The 21,289-nt window shown below is 42.3% G+C and overlaps 1 protein-coding gene across 3 annotated transcripts; it reads right to left on the bottom strand.

Annotated features, from left to right (window-relative positions):
• Positions 1-2,310: 2,310 nt before the first annotated feature.
• Positions 2,311-21,082, bottom strand: SETDB2 (SET domain bifurcated histone lysine methyltransferase 2). 3 transcript variants are annotated; one of them, XM_074163140.1, is made up of 15 exons: positions 20,921-21,082; positions 20,430-20,716; positions 19,570-19,608; positions 17,086-17,208; positions 16,442-16,507; positions 15,523-15,625; positions 14,256-14,822; positions 12,616-12,735; positions 11,185-11,327; positions 10,522-10,750; positions 8,578-8,662; positions 7,492-7,600; positions 6,369-6,700; positions 5,560-5,648; positions 2,311-3,075 (listed from the first exon to the last, which is right to left on the bottom strand). In XM_074163140.1, exons 2-15 carry the CDS (start codon positions 20,461-20,463, stop codon positions 2,958-2,960), a joined length of 2,157 nt encoding a protein of 718 aa, XP_074019241.1. In that variant the 5' UTR covers positions 20,464-20,716; positions 20,921-21,082; the 3' UTR covers positions 2,311-2,957. The 3 variants fall into 3 exon arrangements, with proteins under 3 accessions (XP_074019241.1, XP_074019170.1, XP_074019112.1); XM_074163069.1 differs by having other exon boundaries at positions 11,185-11,354; positions 20,921-21,009; XM_074163011.1 differs by lacking the exon at positions 20,921-21,082 and having other exon boundaries at positions 11,185-11,354; positions 19,570-19,629; positions 20,430-20,463.
• Positions 21,083-21,289: the final 207 nt, after the last annotated feature.

Genomic DNA, 21,289 nt, shown 5'->3' with positions numbered 1-21,289 from the left:
GGTTTAGGCAGGGCTGGCCACTAAATGAACGACAGATGCTCTCTTTAGTAAGAGAGAGACATGGGTTGAAAAGAAACTGAACTACTTTAATGTAATATTAATAATAAAAAGAAAATATAATATTAATAAAATAACGAAAGATATACAAAACCAGTATTGAGCTCCCGGGATGATGATCACGTCACCAGCAGGCCCTGGGGAAGACCCAGACTGGACCCTGTGAGAGATGGGAACTGATTCCAAATGCATGGATCGGGATCAAAGGCAGATGAGCAGACAGAGTCTTCCTTGGACGCCAGCCACTGAAGAAAGAGCCCGACCCCTTTGATTCCTCAGCTTTTATACTAAGCATGATGCAGATGGGATGGAATACCCAGTTTTGGGTCACCTCTCCTGTCCGCTCCTCCCCGAAGGTGCAACCCCTCTACACTCTTCTGCTTAAGATCCTCCAACTTTGAACCCAACAAAGTGAGCTGACCTTGGTTGTTCAAGCAATAAGTATAAGCAGGAGCCTCTCTGGAATCCATTCCCTGGTACTCACTAGAAACATCAGACTTTATCTGCTAGATAAGATGTCTGAAAAACACACCGTTGATTTCAGAGAGTTAGAAGAGGCTTAACTGAAATGTAAAATTACTGAAAATCGGTTCTGTTCTACCTCAAACCAGGACAAAGGCTTACACCACCACTGGGTTACCAGTGGGCTTACCACACCATTTGGCATGCCTCTGGAGGTTTTCACACTGCACAATGTTATCCTAAGGCGTACTCCCTCTGAGTAGAGAGAGGTCCTCAATGACGCAAGAAGCAACCAAGCTGAATGCTGAATGCTGCTAACATGCTGGAGCTCCTCAGTGACAGAGTGGTGAACGGGGGCAGATCAGGACAAAAGTGGGTGGCTCTGACCCTTTGAAGGGGTGACAGCATCGCCTGTTGCGGCACAACCCCATGTTTTTTTAAGCTTGACGCATCCAAAACAAACTCAAAAACCAGCTTAGAGCCACAGGTACCGTGTTTGTCATGGCTTCACAGCAGAGATGCAGCTCAGTTAAAAGAGGGCTAATGTTAAGCCACGTGGACATAAGCCATCCATTACCTCTTGGCCTCAGGGCTGAGAGCTGGTTCCTGCTCGTCTTTCGCTTTGCAGTACAGCTGTAGGCTTGAAATCTCTCTCCATGGCCACAGCTGCCTCTCACAGGCGTATTTCATTCCCTTATACAATTGCCTAAATCACCACTAACTCTTGCAAATAGTACTTCCCCCTGCTCTGTAAAACAGGAAATCCAATAACAAAATCTGCTAATGGCCGAGCAAATACCAACAGACAATTCTGCATGATCTGCCATGCACGACCTCCCACAAATTCAGAAAGCGAAGGTAAAGTGAGCTGCAGGACCAGCTTTAACTCCACTTGTGATGGATGCACTCGACTCCTTGACCAAACTAGTGGTAGTGTGGTTCAGTCTCCAAAGGAAGCAGAGGCCTGGGCTATAACCTGGCCAAAAACGTCTCTGGTTCCAACCTGTCTCTGAAAACCCTCACAGGAACAGGCTGACATGGTGAGCACTGATGCATATGGGCTTGCAAACTGGAACACCAACCATGAGATGAACACATGAATAGCAGGCGGTTCTTCCAAGACTCGCTTATCAAGGAACAAAGGAGGTTGAGGGTACAAGGAATCTCATGCTTACCTTTTCCAGCACAGGTAATTTGGCGATGTGCCAACCACTTAATTCCATAAATATGACAGCTTTACTTTACGACAGTAAGCTGCCTTTGAGCTCTTCCTGGTAGGCAGTGTGGCTGCACAGCAGTGATCTCCCCTTGAGCCGGGACACCTCTCAAAGTTACTCCTCAAGGCTGAGAGGCACCTTACCAACTGCAGATCCTTGGTAAGTGACTGATGTCGCACACAGCCTTGTATTATAGTGCACTAAGATTTTGTATTGGTAAGTTTAAATCATTATTATATACTCTGCAGTAAGTAATGGAGTGAACCTTGCCACTGAACTTTAAGTCTCATTCTGACAACATCTTACTTCAATAAAACCACTTTTGCTGATACCTTTGGTGGTGGTTCTCCATGTGGTCTAAATCACCCATCCGTGACACCACTTTCTTTGCACAAGGCTCCAACACATTCACCTGCACACCCATCCCTTGCTCTATTTCAGAGTCGCCTCCTGCGTCTGTGCTCAGTGTCACCTAATGTAGCTCGTTTCTCCCCTATCAACAAACCACATGGCAAGGACTTCTGTGGCCCACCTGTCCCACACTACACAATATGACACTGAAATGAGGCACACTGGATTTCTCAAGGATTTTTCTGTATGTCACAAACATGGAGAGGGATGCAACCCAACAAAAATCAGTCATTTCTCTCCTGCAGCAGCAGGACTTGCTCAGTCCACTTTGTAGCACGAGCATAGCTCCGCAAAACTGTTCCGATTAATCTCATCTCTGCCCAAGATTATCTGTCCCACTGGATCCTTCGGGCTTAGGTATATTTTAAAAATTTTTAACTCCCAAACAGGCAGACTTGCATTCATAATGAGTTTCAGAAAACCAAGTTTTGATGACTCAGTGTCGTGGAAGGGCACAGAAAACATCAACATGCTCTGCATCAATCACGTCTCTGCTGTGGATGGCACAGAAGCACGAGTTCTTCCAGGGCACTGTGAACTTTGCTTGCGAATGAAAAGGGGGCAGGGGGGAGGACTAGGAGCACAGAAAATATCTGAGAAGTTTGATGCCTGTTCTTATGGCAAACAGTTCTAATTATGTAAACTAAAAAAGCAACATTTAAATGTAAATTTAAAAAATGATCAGGTGAAAGGCGTTTTAGTTGAATAGAATTAGCACCACTGACTTAAGTGTACTGTTCACTGTGTAGAAGTCCCTTCCAGTGTATAAATCTCCAGATACATGGTGTGTTGACAGTAGGAAAGTTTTGCCTATAAGGTTTTTTTTCTGCACTTCTGAACTCCACACTGACAGGAAATCTCTGTCTCTGGCATGCTTCCAGCTTCATAACCATAATCCCACGTGAGTTCGGTTCCAGCTTTCACATGCCTAAGAAATAAAACACTCGGTCAATTTGTTTTGAACTAAGTGAAACAGTATTGTGCTTAAAATTTGTCACCGACTCGCATGCAAACCCCAAAATATTAGGGGGTAGGGAGCACCACACAGGCAGCTTGTTGGGAGAGAACCAGGAGATATAAGGAGTCTCTGGCACATACATGCTGCTTTGCCTACCAGAGCTATGGAGAGTGCAAATACCCACATCTAGGAGAAAAGAATTTATCAAGCAGTGCTACAGGGTCAGAGTCCAAACAACCTGCTCTAACTTTGAAGCTAGTTCTGAGAAACAAAAATCAAACAAAAAAAAAAAAAAAAAAAAAAAGGAAAAAGCACATAAGTGACTACATCTAAATGAGAACACAGTTAGTTTTGTTATTTTTACTATGTACAGTGCATCATTGAGGTTTGAACAGATCTCTAGATACATTGGTGAAGACTATCATCTTTGGTCTGACAAGCTACATTTTAATGCTATTACACTATTCATGTGCACAAAGAATTAAACACATGCTCCTCATGAACTAGCTGCTCTGACAGTTCATCAGAGAAATTTCTAAGGTAGAAAATTCATTGCCCAAAATGAATGCCAAATTAAATACCTGAGACTAAGATGCTGAGAGACAACTGAGGGAAAATACAGTAACATGCGAGTATTACAAAGAAGAGGGTAATTCTCTGATATTTCTCACTGGATATGATATAAGGGACATCCACTGAATTACTCAGCAGCAGGGTGAGAACAAACTAAATGAGGACACAACTGCAACCTGGGACTTGCCACCTCAGGATGTTCTGGAGGCCAAAAATATAAAACAAATAAAAAGGTGACTGGGCAAGTTCATGGGAGCTACAGAATTAAGCTTCATGATCCAGATTCTTCATATAGAAGTTGTCCTTCATATAGAAAAGTTGTTAAAGGGTCATTACTGGAAAGCAAGAGGGCCAGCCAAGGGAACATTCCTTCAATAATCTTCTTCCCTAAGTGTCTTCTGTGGACCACTAATACCTCCTTCACTGGCCTCAGTCCCCACTACACACTTCTTTACTGAGTACCCAAGCAAGAAAGATTCCAGCTAAGACAAAGTATTTTTTTCTAACATATTTCAAAACATTATCTTCACAGCTCCTGGAAGCCCTCCTCACAGCGCAATCCACCGCACCTGTGTCAGTATGGACCAGAGTTGCAAGGCTCCACAGAGGATCAGTGTTCCCTGGGGTCAATTTGTCTGGAATGAATCCTCTCCTCTATTGTAAGTTCTCATTCAGTACTCCCGCTGTCACACGCATCAGCTTAGCTTCATTCATACAATTAATCTTTCCCCTGTTGGGTTTAGTTGCCGTCTTCTTCTGTCTCACTGGCACCAGCTTCCTGTACCTCCTTTTCTGTCATTCCCTAAGGGAAGACCCACATCTTCTGCTTTCAGAGGAAGTTTTCACAGAATCACAGAATCTTCATGGTTGGAAAGGACCTCTGAGATCACAGAGTCCAACCATACACAGGCAAAACACCCCTACAATCTTGGCTGCTAGAGCATGCCCTGAAGTGCCACATCTACACGCTTCTTAAATACCTCCAGGGATGGTGACTCCGCCACCTCCCTGGGCAGGCTGTTCCAGTGCCTGATCACTCTCTCAGTAAAGTAATTCTTCCTAATATCTAATCTAAACCTCCCCTGCCCCAACTTTACACCATTTCCTCTGGTCCTGTCATTATTCCCTTGGGAGAAGAGGCCAACACCCGCTTCTCTACAACCTCCTTTCAAGGTAGTTGTAGAGGGCAATGAGGTCCCCCCTCAGCCTCCTCTTCTCCAAACTAAACATCCCCAGTTCCCTCAGCCTCTCCTCGTATGACTTGTTCTCTAGACCCCTCACCAGCTTGGTAGCTCTCCTCTGGACACGCTCCAGCACTACAATGTCCTTCTTGTAGCGAGGGGCCCAGAACTGAACACAGTACTCGAGGTGAGGCCTCACCAGTGCCCAGTACAGAGGCACGATCACTTTCATCTCTGAGTATCCTAGTGCCACCTCGCCAGGACATGCTGAACTGCACAAAGTCCTGCTTCTCTTGGTAGCTGTGAGGAGGCAGCCTGTTTGGCCCACACAGCGTCTCAGCCTTCAGACCCTGTAAGCTCCAACCCTGTCCTATGGGACTCAGATCTGCTGGTCATTTCTTGAGACACAACATTGGCTTTCAAGATGGCCATGCTGAGCTAAACCTGTTTTTACACTGAAGATTATCACTGAAATGGATGCATCAAAATTAAGCTTCCCCACTTCACATTTCAGTGCAAAACTGAAGAAAAACTCATTAGTGACGATCAACAGCTGTATTTAGTGCATAGTAAGAAGGTAGTTTTATAGTTCCAAGATCTAAGCATCTGACCTCCCTTAGCATAATTATTTCCTAATAACTATGCACTGCTTTTTCTCCTATTACGTTGAATGAACAGCATTAAACTTCCAAAAATTCACCTGTTTGTGAAGAACGCCACCCATGGGAAACTTCTGTTGTGAGTCTCTACAAACACGCTCTGTGCAAAGAGATTTGGGCAGCAGCTGTGCTGTAAAACAGAAATATTTGAATTAGAAACAGTGCAACACCTCATCATTGGCTGAAGAGCCTATTTTGTGCCAGGTATCTGTCACTAGTAAAGGTAGTTTCTTCCTTCCCTTCTCCAGGGATTTTGCTGTAAGACACATATTCATGCCAATGAAGAGAAATAAATTACTTGCAGAGTACCTGCAGACACATTTATGAAACATTCACCTTAGTTGGAGGTACTTAGTAATTCACTATTTCTTGGCAAGTCAAAATTGAGAGACTTATTTAACAGATACATTACACTACAGAAATTTTCTACAGTATCACACCACTTATCCTAAATCAGCACATGCTAGAATTTACAGTGGTTGGGGAACAAAAAGTGAGGCTGGGAGAAGCCTTGTGGTTCCACAAAATGTACCATTTGCTCTCTGGACCCCCAAAACAGCTGTTCAAAAATTCAGGAGAAAGACATCACTCATTACTGGGGAATATTTCACTCCTAGTGGTGCCAAAAACTATAGCTAGTATGCAGTATGCATCATCTTATGGAGGCACTAACAGCTGGTGTGACCCAACTTGCTGTTCTGTCACTTCAGCGTGCAGGGAACACCACACAGCCTGTCATGCACCTACTGCATATATGGTTTATGTGCAAAAGCTTTCTAGTTTATGCAAATACGTCATTTATTTATTTAAGCTAAGACAACTAAGAGAACACATGCAACTTTTTACTTACGTTCAGGAAACGACCCACGTTTCCTTCTTTTGTGGCATCCAGTACATAAATACTTTCTTCATTAGCATTCTTCAGAACTGTCCTGTCACCATCAGCCTCCTCACAAAACGCGTCTTCTTTTGACTGCCTGTGATTCTCCTCTTTGCAGTAAGCTTTTAGTGCTGTGTTTTTGGATGGCCTCACAACACACGTGTCACGCAGCACACCTGACTTGCCACAATCAACACCCTGCAGAGACAGACTCTTTCTTTTGCATTTTGCACTGTCCATGTCAGCAGACTCAGCCTGTCCAATTTCCACTGGATGTTCTTCCTTGTGCTGCTGAGTGGGTTCTGTCAATGGACACGTAAGTTATTTTTCAACACCAGTTTAAGGCCAAAGCTTTTTCCTTGTTTGGCCCTGAACTCTTACCCACCCACCTTTTGTTCTCCTAAGTGTACACAGCTTCCTTGTTATTTACAAGTCTATAGCACAACTGTCCTTTTCCATGCCTCTCATCAACCCTCCCATAAATGACTGTTTGCCGCTGCAGTGCCAAAAGCACTTGTTCAAGTCTCCTGTGAGTGACCCAGTCTCTCCCTTCTTCTCAAATCCCACTCCAAATTGATTTCTTCCACATAGCATTTTTTCATTACTCTCCACCTTAATTCCCAAGAGAATCACAAACCTTAATTAAGACAGAAACAAGATGCATGGGCAAATAGCAGTAGTTTCACTCTGCCTCTCCAGCTTGAGGTCCTCCCACCCCCACATTATATCCTGTTCCAGTTTTGTTGACTGGAACAGGTACTGGGTGTGACACAGTAAGATTTGCAAGTCTCGCTTTCCCACAATTGCACTGTATTTGAGAAGCTGCCGACAGGACTGTTCAACATGTCCCAAGATCAACTTTGCAGGCAAAAGATTACCCTGTACCAATTAATGCCCTGTATTATGCAAGGCAGTAATAATTTCTGTACCGATGAGCTCTCTTAGAGACAGCCTAAGCTTTACGCGGGCAACACCATCCTACTCCAGGAACAGGCCTGCCCACATGCAAAGATCACTGTCTACATTTTAAATCTATCACCTGATGGGGCAGAAGTGTACTAAGAGTGCGGTATTTATAGCTCTGCAAACCTACTTTCTTTTCCTTCCTTTGTTCCACTGGTTAGTTTTGTTTTGCTTGACTGATGAATCTGAGAACTATTATCTTCATCTGAGCTGGCACTGTGCACCAGTGTATCAATTTCCTTTAAACAGAATAAAAGATAATGAAAAGGCTGTGGTATATTGTTGCTGTATGCAACTCTGAGTCAACACAGGACAGCAAGTGGCTTTTAGGACTCAAGGGGTGAAGTTTCAAACCTATTGTAATGCATAGCTAGGGCTGAGTTTCAGAAGTTCATACATTTACTGCAATGCAACATTTATCTTAATTTCCAATTATGCTTCAGAATAACCTGAAGAATCTTCCCACTCAACAAACATTTCAAGTAAGTGCTTAAGTCCAAACGATTTCACCAGAATTTAAACACGTTTGTTGTTGTTGCTGAACCAAAGCCCAAACATGCTTTTTAGATTGTTTCAATAAAATGAACAGAAGTGGCAAGATTTCTCCTCTCCCACAACAAAAAGGTAATTAGTTATGGGAGCTCCAGAATGGACAGCACTGCCAAACATTGGCATGAAAATCCCATGTGCATTTCTTAAGTGCAGTGAAACCTAGAGAGTAAGTTTACCCAGTTTCCCTCCTTTGCATGCATTTGCAGGCAACACTTCATAACCAGATCAGATCAAATTCTCCCAACTGTGCCATTGCATGAGAAAACTGCACCCAACTCCTGAGATTTTCTTCTTTTCTCTCCCTGCTATGTCATTCTTTGGGGACACATCACAAAAATATTATCACAATGATCCCCTAACCTCGCAGTTAGTTACAACTGGGAGCGAGAGGGGAGAATGATTTCTTAAGACTCTCAAGGCTGGAGCGTAAGTGAAGGGTGGAGAAGGGAAGGCTGTGACAGTAGGTCGTGCTGGTCTCAGGGAACATCTTGAAGGACTGATAATGGAGAAGGGATGGGGTATAGCTTCCAGCACACCAGCTTAGCTCACAGTGTGACGCAATCTCATGAAGAAAGATCATTAGTACTACGTAGAAGATGAAAAGGTCAAAATTAACATATATATATATATATTCAGCACAGTGAAAAAACAAATCTATTATTACCGTTTTTAGCTGGTCATTATGAAAAACAGCTATTCTAGTTCCAGGTCTTCTCGTGGTTGCAATACTTAAATTCTTTGGATGAACTCTGTACCAAAAGGTCAGAAGGAAATTATAAAAGACAAAAAGACCCATAAATAACTCTCACAACACACATTTCTCTAACACTCTCTAGTTCATAAAGAACATACTACACCAGAGCCTCCAGTCTGGCCTCACTCCAGGTTCTGTAACTATTTTGCCTTTTAAGAATTGAGGACCTAAGTTAGATTCTCAATAACATTTGGAAAAAAACCCAGTTGTTCGTAATTTTTTGAGAGATCAGCATCTGCTTTCACATCCTTTCCCAGTTCTCCCGCTGGGAGCCAAATTCTTTTTCGTTTTACAATTATTATATTACATCATCTCAAAATAGAGCACCTACAGAGTTGCCTTTTTTCTGCTACCACTTTCAAAATTTTTGACGGTGTAGCTTTCAAACAGGAAAGGATGTTACAGGGTCAAAGGATAGAGAGGGAGACAGAGGGGGAGACAGTCAACATACAGCAGATACAGAAAATACTTTCCCACAAAAGAACCTCACGTCCTTCAAATCAGAAGATTGAGGAAGGATAGGAAGCAATATCTAGCATATACAACACCAAAAACTGCACTCATTTGGATTAACTTCACTGTGCAGTAGAAAACACCAGTTTCAAAACTAATCTTAGTATCTATGCAATGTCTAGCAATAAGTAACAGCTCTTATTCAAGAAAAGTTACAACCTTTATGTGTATTTTCTTGCCACAAAATCCATCATAGTGTTACTGATAATGGCAACAAATACTACCCTTTAAGGCTTTCTTACGATTTAAACCCCTTTGTAAATTCAGAAGGTACAGTAGCCACAAGAATTTATGACAGATTTCATTGTTTGTCCTTATAAATGCAATCTGTTTGGGTGAATGACATGTCAGGCTTAGCACACTGATGGTCTCTCAGATTAGTTGGATTCTCATGTCTTAAAAGCCAGAATAACAAAGTCTTTTTGCCTGTCTTTTTTTTTTTCTTCACACAGCCTACGTGAAACATTTTTATTCTCAGGAAAGGAAATGCATGAGATTTAAGGCAGAAGTACAGTAAATGCAACTTTCAATCTGTGATTCCCTGCAATTTTTAGTAAAAGCACTTAGCAGAAGTAAAATCCAGTTGATTGCTAGTAATTATGTAATTTAGAAAATGAATAATTCATTAGGTTTCCAAGATAATGAAATGCAACTGAGAACACATTGGCAGATTATTTTAAAGAGTTTCCATTTGCAATTTCATGGTTCTTCTCAAAGATCCACAATAATCTTCTACTCTGCAATGAGCAATAATTGGCAATCATTTATGAGCAGCAGAAAGTGTTTACAAAGCAGTGTGGCAGAGAAAGGAATAAAGTTTAGGAAAAAAAAGCTCCTGACTTCCTTCTGAAAAGACTGCAGCATGCTGTTGATAAAGCCACATGGTTACTTTGCAGTAATTTTATTTTAGGAATCCTGATAGGCTATGAGATCCTGACTGTAAAATGAAAACAGGGCCAGAATTTTTGCATAATTCACTGCAAAAGTGATGTGTTGGCAGTCTCTTAACAGGAAAGGTTAAGACTCCTAGCAGGAAAGGTTACAAAGAACAATAGGTTTAGAGATTGAGAGCAAAGGACAGGACAGTTAGTAGCTAATTTGTTATCAAAACCTTCAGCATCATCAAATAATTAATAAAAGATACTTGAGATAAAGGTATTTCAAATTAGCATAATGGTGAATGCCCTGAAGAAATCAAGTACATCCAGGAGATAAACTAGATTTCTAGAAAATGCCAAGTGACACACACAGGAAGTAAATTATAGAGGAAAAGTTCTGTCCCACTAGAAGAATAGCAGAGTTTTAGTTTTGTTATGCTTACGTTTGTTTTGGTAAACTTACAGGGTTGATTTATTTTCATTATCCACAGTCTGAGACAAAGATTCCGGTTTCTCAAGAATGTCATTTTTGCCAGTCCGCAGTAGTTCAGCCCCAGAGTCTGAACAATCAGTGTCAAGTTTTCTCTTTTTGGAAAAAAAGCCACTCCCTCTATCATTCACAGCACTCTTCCCTTTCAGCTCCTGACCAAAATCCCCCAATACTTGAACTTCATCTCTGCTCATTAATCTGCCTGGAAAAAAAGGAAAAGTTGTTTGGTTGGTTTTTTTTTTTGGATTGTTTGTTTGCCAAGATGGATCACACTCACTATTAACTTACATTAAAAAAATAATACAAGAACATTATTTGGGAAAGCAAAATACGAATGCATGTATGTTCAAGGAAAACTAGCCCTGGCACAGGATGAACAGGCTTGTGAGGGAAAAATAAACAGTCTGAGATAAACAATCAAAGCATTCTGGAGCAAAGCTTATCTGGCACCACTGTATTGCAGAGTTCTTCATGGTTCTTCTGTCCGTTCAATCATCTTGCAAGTTAAGATTATTTTGACTCACTTTTCTTCCAACCTCCTATTTCCCTGTTTGGCTCTCAAAAAAAATTCCAGGGCACCGGCCACAGGAGAGGGAGAATTATGCTATGCATCTTCCACAGGTCAACTTCCGTTACCTGAGTAAGTACAAACAAATGTCCCCTTGTCGATATCATCCAGGCAGCGGACGCCCCAGCCTTTCTTCTCCGTGTTGAACACTTGCAACCTGACTTGAATGCCATGCTGTACAACTCTGTTCTGACACATCATCTTGTCACACCTGCACAACACACTACACTCATAAATTCTGTCAAGAGGAAGCAAAACAAAACACAATATAAAAGAATGCATTACCAAAACTAAGTTGCTATTATTAATTTCCCTCCTGAGCATTAATAAGGCAGCTGACTGAAAAGATAAAGACTCTGGCTAAAACTGTTTGTGCAGCACTGCTTAACGCTAAGGACTCTCTTGATTGCCGATTCATCAATTTTAAGAGTCTGTCAGCCAGATTTTGGTATAAGTAGACAAGAAAAATAAATGCTAGGTTTTTATTTTATTGAAGTAAATAACACAGAAGCAGAAATCCCCATGAAGCACTTCATTCTATGCTGGAACAGATTTCAGCAAAGACAACCTATCTGCCCGGACCTCAGCATAGTTGTCATGAGTTTTAGGATTTAACAAAATATTTCTAAAAGAATTCACAGTTGTGCTTTTTTTTGCATTTGCTTCTGGGTTCGCTGTCAGCTTCAATTCTGCACACCAACCATAAATTAACATCACACAGTACAGAGGGCTCCTTAAGCCTGGGGGTTCAGCCCTTGGCTGCTGCAGAAAGCTACCCTGCACAATTCCTCTCCTGAACACCTAAGGTTACTGGCACCTTCCCCAGGCCACATACTAATCCAGGGGAGCTAAATATGAGAGAGGACAAACACTTGCAGCACTGAGAGGGCTTTGGAGACTCTTGGACGAGTCACACGTAACCAAGTCTAGCAACAGCAACTGGCTGATATTCCCTTAGGACTCTGGTCAAATGGGTGGACAAGATACAGGGCAAAAACCAAGGGTGGCTACTGCCTCACTGAATCTCACTGAATTTTTAGAGTTGGACTAGATGATCTTTATGGTCCCTTCCAACTCCCCTGCTGAAGCAGGATTGCCCAGAGCATGTAAGCCTCCCGCTTCTTTGGCTGATACGCGCTGTGATGGTCTTGCGATAGACCTCCTTCCTTCGTGGCAGGTTTCTTTCCCTTCTCATGCCTGAATGAACCAGCACATGGCCCAGCCTGAGCTCCCAGCCCATCCAATACTACGTTACTGTTCACAATCTTCTTGGACCTTGAATTAAGCTGTGAAAATTGTAGTATCTGCAGTAAAAAAGTGTTTTTTCCCCTCCTATTATTCAACATTAATTATTTTTTATCACCCTGATCTGGTGACAAAAATGGAAGGTTTCAGTAATCCAGAAACTGCAGTTATTTTAGTCCTGTAGGACTTAGAACTACAGAAGTAAAATAAGAGCATACAAATAAAATAACAGTTAATAGTTCTGTCTTTCTTACCCACTAGGAACAGGTCCCTCCAGTCTTTTGTAACTGTATCCATGGCTTGTTTTACTACGTGGAGACGGAGATACTTTACTACAGCCTCTTGCAGTTAGTTGTAGGCATGCACATTTTGACCTAGAAGATAACAGTAAAACATCTCAGAATGTATTTGGGGCAGCGTAAACCAAACGTAAGTCCAGATAATTTAAAATGTGCTTGACTATACACACACACACGGTTTTGTATGTATCTATTTCCACCACCCCCCATCACTTTTACTCCACAAGGCCATTTCAGGCACCCTACCCTTCTCTTTGTCTCTTGCCTGGGTATGCATGCTTTACAATAATCATGTTCTCTCCACCCCAACCCTTTTCTTCCACCAAGTTCTGTAAAAGGCACATGCAAACAGCTCAAGTACAACAGAAATTTCTTATAAACAGGACACTGCCAAATGACTTGAATGAATGAATTAAAATCACCTGTTCTGGCATAGCATTCCAGTCTGTTAGCCACTACTTCATTACCTTCCTCTCACCCTAGCCCTCAGAAAGTAAAGAATTTCACACTGCAGAGTGGAGAACTCAAGCAATAATGCTGGTCTTTACCATCTTATGTCATGACAACTCCAAAGACCCGCAACCTTTGTGCAAACAGCAATGGACGAAATCCTGAACCCCAAATCCACACATCAAAAGCATCTCAACTGTCGAGGAAGTTCAGTGCAAAGACGCAGCATGATATGTTCTTGCTGTTCCGCACCATTCAGCTGAAACTAAGTAATTACTGAAGCTTCATTATACTAGGCTGTGATTTCAAACTTTTGTTGGGTCATGGGGAATTATACTGCACATCAGCACATGCAACTGCCCTAGCTATCAATAACACACAATGGATTCACCACCAAATAGACAAACACCCTTCAAAAAACTGGACAAAATTACCACCAAACTCGCATACGCTAACTGTGATGGGTTCCCACAGAGTAATACGTAGCCCAGAGTTACTGGGCTTTTCCTAAAGACAGTAGTGAGCAACACCATTTGAACTGCTCAGAGCACAAATGTGTTCTGTGACGACAGGGTTTCATTGTTTCTGTTGAGAGAAGAGGAAGGATGGGATGTAGAGGTTGTGAACGGGGATGTTTCTTCCTCTGCCCTCAATAACCTTCTAAGTTCCAAATGATCTGATCTCTCCAGGCTGACCCCTCTTGAGGACACCATCCCACAGGAGGAGCTGCAGCAGAAGCTGCCATGCAGGATCCTTCCCTGCCTGCCAGGAAAAAGAGCCTTCCTCTGTTGGCACAAGACTCCCTTCCCCACTCCATTTCCAAGGCTGAGAGATCTGCTTGCCAGCTTCACCTGGAGGAGAAGCACTGTCAATTTGGGAACAAAGGGAAAAGAACACACTAATGCACCTGTTGATTGCTTCCTTCCCTAAAACAGAAGCTGAATGGGCAGGAGAACACAAGTTCTGGAGAAGATAAAGACACAGCAGTGCCAGTCAACGCAAAGCATGGCACAAGACAACTACCACAGATATTCCAGCAGCGTTGGTCCTTCGTTATTTGTTACTGGGCACCTTCACACTTACACCACCACCGTACTATTGAGGGATCACACATCACTTGTCTGGGATTAGATTTTTCTACCTACCTATCAATGCAGCCATCTGTGCAGTCACATGAATCAACGAACATGCTGGAGAAATTGTTGAGATAATATGCACGTGGCCACGATGCCCTCCGATATTTGAAATAAGGTAATCTTGCGCGGTCAAGATCATTACAGAAGGAAACGGGCACAGACTCGGCTCCATTGCTAATATCAAAATCAAACACGAGGGGTTCGGGATTTACAGTGTTCCTGCCCAACAGTACGTATGTGTTGAAGGAGAAGTGATCAACAAATAAGAAATTGCACTCTGTTTCAAACAAATAATTTTGCACATCTTGAAAGCTTCTCAGACTTCGACCACAAGGAGCTTTGTAACTCACATCCAGCGATTTTGAAAGGCAGTCCGCTTTTGCATGGCGTCTTTGAAAGTGAAACAGGATTGGTATCTTAAGAGGATTTTCACCCTTGAAGGAGCCCGCTGCTCTGTTGGCAAGACATGCACTAGAGCACTTGTGGTTCTTATACTGCAGGTTTAAGGGTAAATCTTCAAGTTTACCAGATGCTTCTTTACCTCCTGAACCTGTTTTTTCCATCTCCTCCTTTTTGCTATATGGAATAAAAAAGGTTAAAAAAAAAAAAAAGAAAAGAGAAAAAAGAGCAGCATCTTAGACAACCAGTAAAATGCTCATTTATTTAGTGGTTCCGTATTCTTAACACAGGAAAGAAAGAGACCATTGCTAGAAGGCCAAGGGTTTCACTGAATCACTGCTCATACTGTGTCACTGTCCTAACATCATACAAAGACATCTTCAGAAGGCATTAAAAAACAAAGGCAACAGCTTCTTCCCAGAAATAACTTACATACCAGAACACATAAAGGACATTAAAGAAAAACAAAAAAAAAAAGGAATGATACCATTACCCCCAGTACCTGAGGCTAAATACAGAGAGACTAATTCATGTGTCTGACAATCTGCACAGTTTGTGAAAGCCTGAGAACTAAACACAAAAATTGTTAAATCCTAACCCCAAAAATCCTAGTATTACTCATGGATCTTTATTCACAACGTAATGCCCTGTTTTATTCTGCAACGTTCTCAGATGGCAAATTAGATGTCTACTCAAAACCTCAGGTTTTCCATGTAAGTCAAGTTAAAAATATTTTCACTTTGAAAATTGGCAGGATTCAAAACTGGATTTAAAATGTTGAATTTAGAAATACAAGAGAGATATTAAAATATATCTCTCAAATGCACTAAAGAATATGTCAAATAAGGAACTGGAATAAACTATTAAATACACTGACCTGTGAGAACCTTCTATAGAGTCTGCAGTGTTGTCATCTGTAAGAAAACGCTGCGATTTGGGTTTGGTTTCCTGTATGCCATCTCCATCAAACATATCACTTACTGAAAAAATGTGAACACAAACAAAAACTTCAGCAATCCACATTTCGATTTATAATCGAACTTACTTTAGCTACTAAAGAGATAATTGCCAAAAGACACTAAAAACAATGGATTGCTATGAACTGCAGCTAACAAAGAGCATGCTAGCAAGTGCCCTACTGAAAAAAAAGAAGCCGCTTTTTATTATTTATACAAAAGTAATGTGTTTGCATACAAGTATGCAAGTGAGCGACTAGCTGACACACGACACACACTCTCATACTTTCTCTCCTGCTCCTCCTTTCCTTCCCTCTTTCTCCTTCGCTTTCCCAAAAAGGGAAAAACTTAGGTGTGCATTGACAAAGTTGAGGCAGAAACGCATCATGATGATTTACCCTTTTTCACAGACCAACAGGTGATTTGTGCATTAAAATCTTCCATGTAGCTTGCAAAGTGCATTGAGGCAACACACATATGAAATGCATACACAGACTTCTCTTCATTATTTGAGGTAAAAGGATGCCAGGGTATTACAGGTAGTGGAGCCATACACACGACAACTCTGCTTGCAGCAAGCTCAGGTTCATCAGGGCTTACTACTTCAACCTCTCTTCCCTTGGTACAAGCCACATACACACAAACCACAAAAGTACAAGCCCAGGTGCGAGTCCACAGTCCAGTAACTGAGGAAACTAATAATTATGGTTTTTCCCTTGTAATGCTAACAGGCTTCTCAGATCTATTTTGTTGATTTCAACGAAGGGAAATAACTCCTGGTGAGTAAACCAAGACAAAATAAATCCACATACCAAATAAATACGATTGAGATGCACATACCATTTGTTGAGGTTAAGAGATCACCTAAATTAGCTTCATTCACTAGGGTCCAAGCCTGCCAGCATTCTATGAAAAACCAAAACAAAACAGATGCTAAGTGTAATTTAAGTAACGATAATAGGGAAAACAAAGTCTAAGTCCTCCAGTGACACTTGTTTCCTCACTATGCTTATCTAAAGCATTGCAAGACTGATACCATTGAAACCTTTTGCACCACAGTCCTTAATAGATACATCTACGAATTAGAATAACAGTGTCTCTGACATGAAATAATACTTATAATCCCACCCCAAAACCATTCAGTTCACTGAGATCAGCTTGAGAGGCTAAAACTTCTGACAATAAACACAAGGCACTGCAGCTATTTCATTACTTCTCAAGAATAAACATTTCATCTCCATGTGCTTAAGAGCCACACATTGTTTGAAAAAGTATATAGGCAAAACAAGAAAATGGCAAAATGCACCCGCAATGATTAGTCTTTTTAAAAAAGTTATATATATATTTAAAAGTGCTTAAAGTCACCAACTACTAAGTAATTTAAATTCAGAGATATCTGGATTGTGGCATGTATCTCACAGCCCTACACAAAGCAGGCCACAGCTCCCCTGCAGTCCAGCTTAACTGTTACAAGGATTTCAAACCTTGGTTTGTGGCAGTTCCATTCTTGATCTTTTGCTTCAGCAACAGCAGCACTTTTTGCACCTGCTCAAATATGACGTCCACTCTTGTACCTCCCAATTGCATCCAAAAGGTCTTCAAGTCACCTGAAATGCAAACTTCCATTCACAAGTCTGTACAGCTCCCGAGAAGTCTAAAAACCTAAACCCACAAGTAGCTCCTAGTGGACTTTTCAAAGGCTCTCACTCATTTCATTGAGAGGCACTTCTGAAAAACTAGCCAGGACCGCTGTCTTCTTTTGTAGGCTTAAACCTTCAGAAGTCTATTCCTAACCCTAATAATGAAAGTGAAACAGAAGTCAAGAGACAAACTGGAGTGACTTCTGATGCTCCATGATGTTCCTTCAAGTAACTTTTCAAGCACATCTACAAAGAGTGCTGTGGAAGCCTTTCTCCACACACCAGCAAATTAGTCCCACTATAAGTTAATCACAACTGAAACTCCTAGAAGTGACACAGGAGAACATTTTCAACTGAATGAACTGAACATAGTACATTTGGAAATTTTTTTATAGGTGTAACCTCCCTTAGTTATGCAAGCTGACTATCCTGTCCCATCAATATTTTTGCTGTTTTCTAGGGAAAAAATGTTCAAGATATTTTCAGTTTGATAAATTTTGTTCACCAAGTGATATCAGTTGCAGTAATTAATACACCCCTTATATCATGCCTCCTTCCTCCACTAAAAAGACTATAAAGAACATTTTGTTTAAAAAAATGTTTTTTAAGCTAGCGGTTCAGAACCTCCTCTCTTCCAAGTCTATGTATCTTCGAGGTACTAAGCCCATTCCTGAAAGCTCTTGTTAAAACATTAGCAGTGCATCTTTGGCAAGGACTCTGAAAAGGGAGTATGATTCAGCGTGTCAACAGACAATGCCAGAAAAGAGAACAGGCTGTCTCTCACAGTCAACGTTTCTCTTCTTCAATGACTAAGCACAGAAGGACAAGTAAATCTGGTTTCCTACTCCATTTCTAGAGGCAGAGTCCAATGTCACCATACTAGGCTTACATTCCACCTTCACACAGCAAATCTCAGTTGGCAAATATCATAGGGTGACATCTCCCCAGCAGTCATGAAAAGCCACGTTCTTGTAAGTCTAGTAGAAAGTACTTCCTTTACTTTTGAATTAGCAGAGAATGACTTCTGTTGCCCAAGACACCAGAAGCTAAGTAATGCTATGGCAATACAGGGTCTATGGTTGCTCTCAAAAGCATCATGACAACAGTGAAGAAGTAACAATCTTTTGTCACGACAACCCCAGCTGCTTATGTCACCAGCAGCTAAGGGCATAATATTTGATATCAACAGGCAATGTTGAAAGTAATTTATCCTGTAAAACAACTGATTTGGCACTAACTCTCAGCATCATTTCATGAGCTTTTCATATTCACAGAAATAAAAAAAAATGCGAAAAGGTCAAAGTCCCATTAAAAAATGCCCACAACACTTTCTGGAAACCTACACTACTGCTCCAAAAGACAACATCTGCCCTGTGCCATCCATTTGATGTGCATAACAGTATCACAAATTTAAAATATCAAGAGAAATAAGTATATTTAATATCTGTGTTTCAAAACACACATTCAGAAATTCCAGTAAGAGGTTTCATCACTGCAGATTAAAACTGCTGTCCTTATTTCTTATCTATTTTCTGATATTTCAATACATTTACTAAGTCTGGATAGCACTGGTGGATAGATTACTTCAGAGTATGGGTGACAGAACACAGTTTTTCATTTCTGGGTCATCAGTTATAGTCTTGTGTAGGCCAAAAGGAAATAAACCATATACTACTACGTGTAGTGCTCAAACCACTCACTCACCTTGGAAACGCTTCACTAACTCTCATGCTGGAGGGCCCCAAAACTCTAGCAGCAAAAACTTGGTTTCGCACGGAGAAGAAAAGATTGCGTATGAAGTTCATAGTATAATTTTAATTTCAAAAAAGACAGATGTCCACATCACTAATCTCTTCTCCACTGTTAATGCTGCTACTGTCAACCCCAGCCAGGAGGAGACAGGGAATGAACAGGACACGGGACGCATCTACTTTGGCAGCATTCAAAATGATCTCACCAGCTGATGACTCAGGGTGTGGACTGGCATTTAATGGCAATAGTTTTTAAACTTGGCTGAGGCCATTACCTCTGCAGGGATTTTCTTTTCCCTCTATAGGATTCTTGTGGCCATATATCTCTCTTTTCAGCATGGTGCAGGGGAATAATGGTAGAGCAAGAAACAAGCAGCCAAGGCCAGGGCTACTTATGCCAGCTACCAGAAAAAATACTTGGGTGCGTGTTTCCCACAAAGGACCTGCAGAGCTGCTGACTAACATCTTACACATACACCATAAAAGGCAAAACTATTGTCTTCTGGTTATCATTTTCACAACAGAAGCAGTGCCAAACACATACTACCTTTCCCTCCATAAATCCACATTACACTACCTTCAGTCCTCTCCTCCCTGGAACTGGTAAGGTTCTCCACTTCAAAGCAGTCGCACAGCACCGCAAGACGTGCAGAATGGACAAGTAAGAGATCAGATGAGAAATTAAAATGGTTGTAGCTACTTAGTTTTTTCAAAATTTAAACAAGTAAATACTACAGCAGGTATCAGTAGGAGCACTGTGTGAGAAAGCGTTGTAGTGAAATAGTCATCCCACTTTCAAAAAGTTATCCCACGTCTTGTCAAGACCTAGCTGAAAAACACACAAATGAAACAAGCTGTGTGAAGAATTTTTTTTTTTTTTTACATAAGCCATTTCTTATTATCTCTCAAGAACGAAGCTGTCATGAGATGACCCATACATTCCAGCATATTTAGCTGAGCCTACATAATCCCACTTCCTATTAGCTCCCATTTCTCTCTTTTTTTTTTTCTTTAATGAATGCTGTCAGTACAGCAGTACTGCAACTAAACTAATTTATTTAGGAGAAAATGAAGGCTTTTTTAGGTAAAAAAATTACTGAGTCTGTTGCTCAACAGATGCAAGAAAAAGCAAGGTATCTCCACTGTGACAACACTAAGAAGTAAGGCAGCATTCTTTGACCGTATTGAAGATACTGAATTTCTACCACCACTAGTGACACAGAAAACATAAAAGATACCTTACTTACAAGTTAGGTAGTTAGTCTTTTCTATAAAAGAAAAAACATTTCCATTCATTCTGGCACAGAAATTTCATTTGGTTGACTGGTAAAACAGGTTACAGTGAAGACTGTTGATTCCTAGAAAAGCTTCTCACAAGATCTGCCTAATGACGGCTCAAAACAAGTGTTTTTTTATTTTCTTTCATTTAAGGCTTACTTTTCTTTTCTTCCATCTTCTGGGGTAGCTGCATGGAGGGCTGTTACACTCGTTGTGGTACCACCAGCATCAAGCCCAGCTCAGGTAGGTTGATCTTGCTGTCCCTGGACGGGGCGAGGGGCTTGGGGACAGGAGCTGGGCTGCCTGTCAGGCTGGGAGCCCACGGCTGACATGTGGCAGGGGGACAACCTGTGGCAGGGGAACCTCTCCTGGGGGCCGTCCTGGGCCACTCGTGGCCTGGCCCCAGCACCTTCAGCCTTCCTCTGGCCCAAAGTCTCTCAGCTCATCTGGGGATGAAGGAGATAAGGATTAAAGACGCGCGGCGCCGACCCAAGGACAAACCGCCGCGCTGAGCCGCGGGGGTCAGTCAGTGTGTCCCTCCTCCTCCATTCCTTCAGGGGTGTGGGGACCCCGGAGGAGGCCGGGCCGACCCCCCCGCGCCGGTTAACAGCCCCCACACAGCCCCGCCTGCCGCACCCGGCGTTACTCACCGCCGCCGCGGCGCTCGCAAGTGCAGCCTCCCCTCCCGGGGGGGCTTTACTGAGGACCGAGCTTCGGCCAGTCGTCTCCCTCCTCACTCGCCACCGCCCCCGAGCCCGCCTCCCGGCTTAACGGTACCTGCGGGCCGGGCCGCGCCACGCTCCCCTGCAGGCGCCCGGGCACACTGCGACGCCGCCCGCCAGGGGGCGCCGCCCCGTCAGGGAGGCCATTCCCGCCGCAGTGCGCCTGCGCACTAAGGCCCACACCGCGCCTTCCGCCGCCGGGCTGGGGAGGGGGGGAGAGAGCGCGAGAGCCCCACCCCTGCGGCACAAGTCCTCTGATGATTGGACGCCGGACCTTCCGGGTTTATACCTCCGAGC

This window comes from Numenius arquata, chromosome 1 (genome assembly GCF_964106895.1).
Source record: "Numenius arquata chromosome 1, bNumArq3.hap1.1, whole genome shotgun sequence".
NCBI lineage: Eukaryota > Metazoa > Chordata > Aves > Charadriiformes > Scolopacidae > Numenius > Numenius arquata.
The sequence above is the reverse complement of the archived record's forward strand: the minus strand, read 5'-3'. Positions and strand labels throughout refer to the sequence as shown.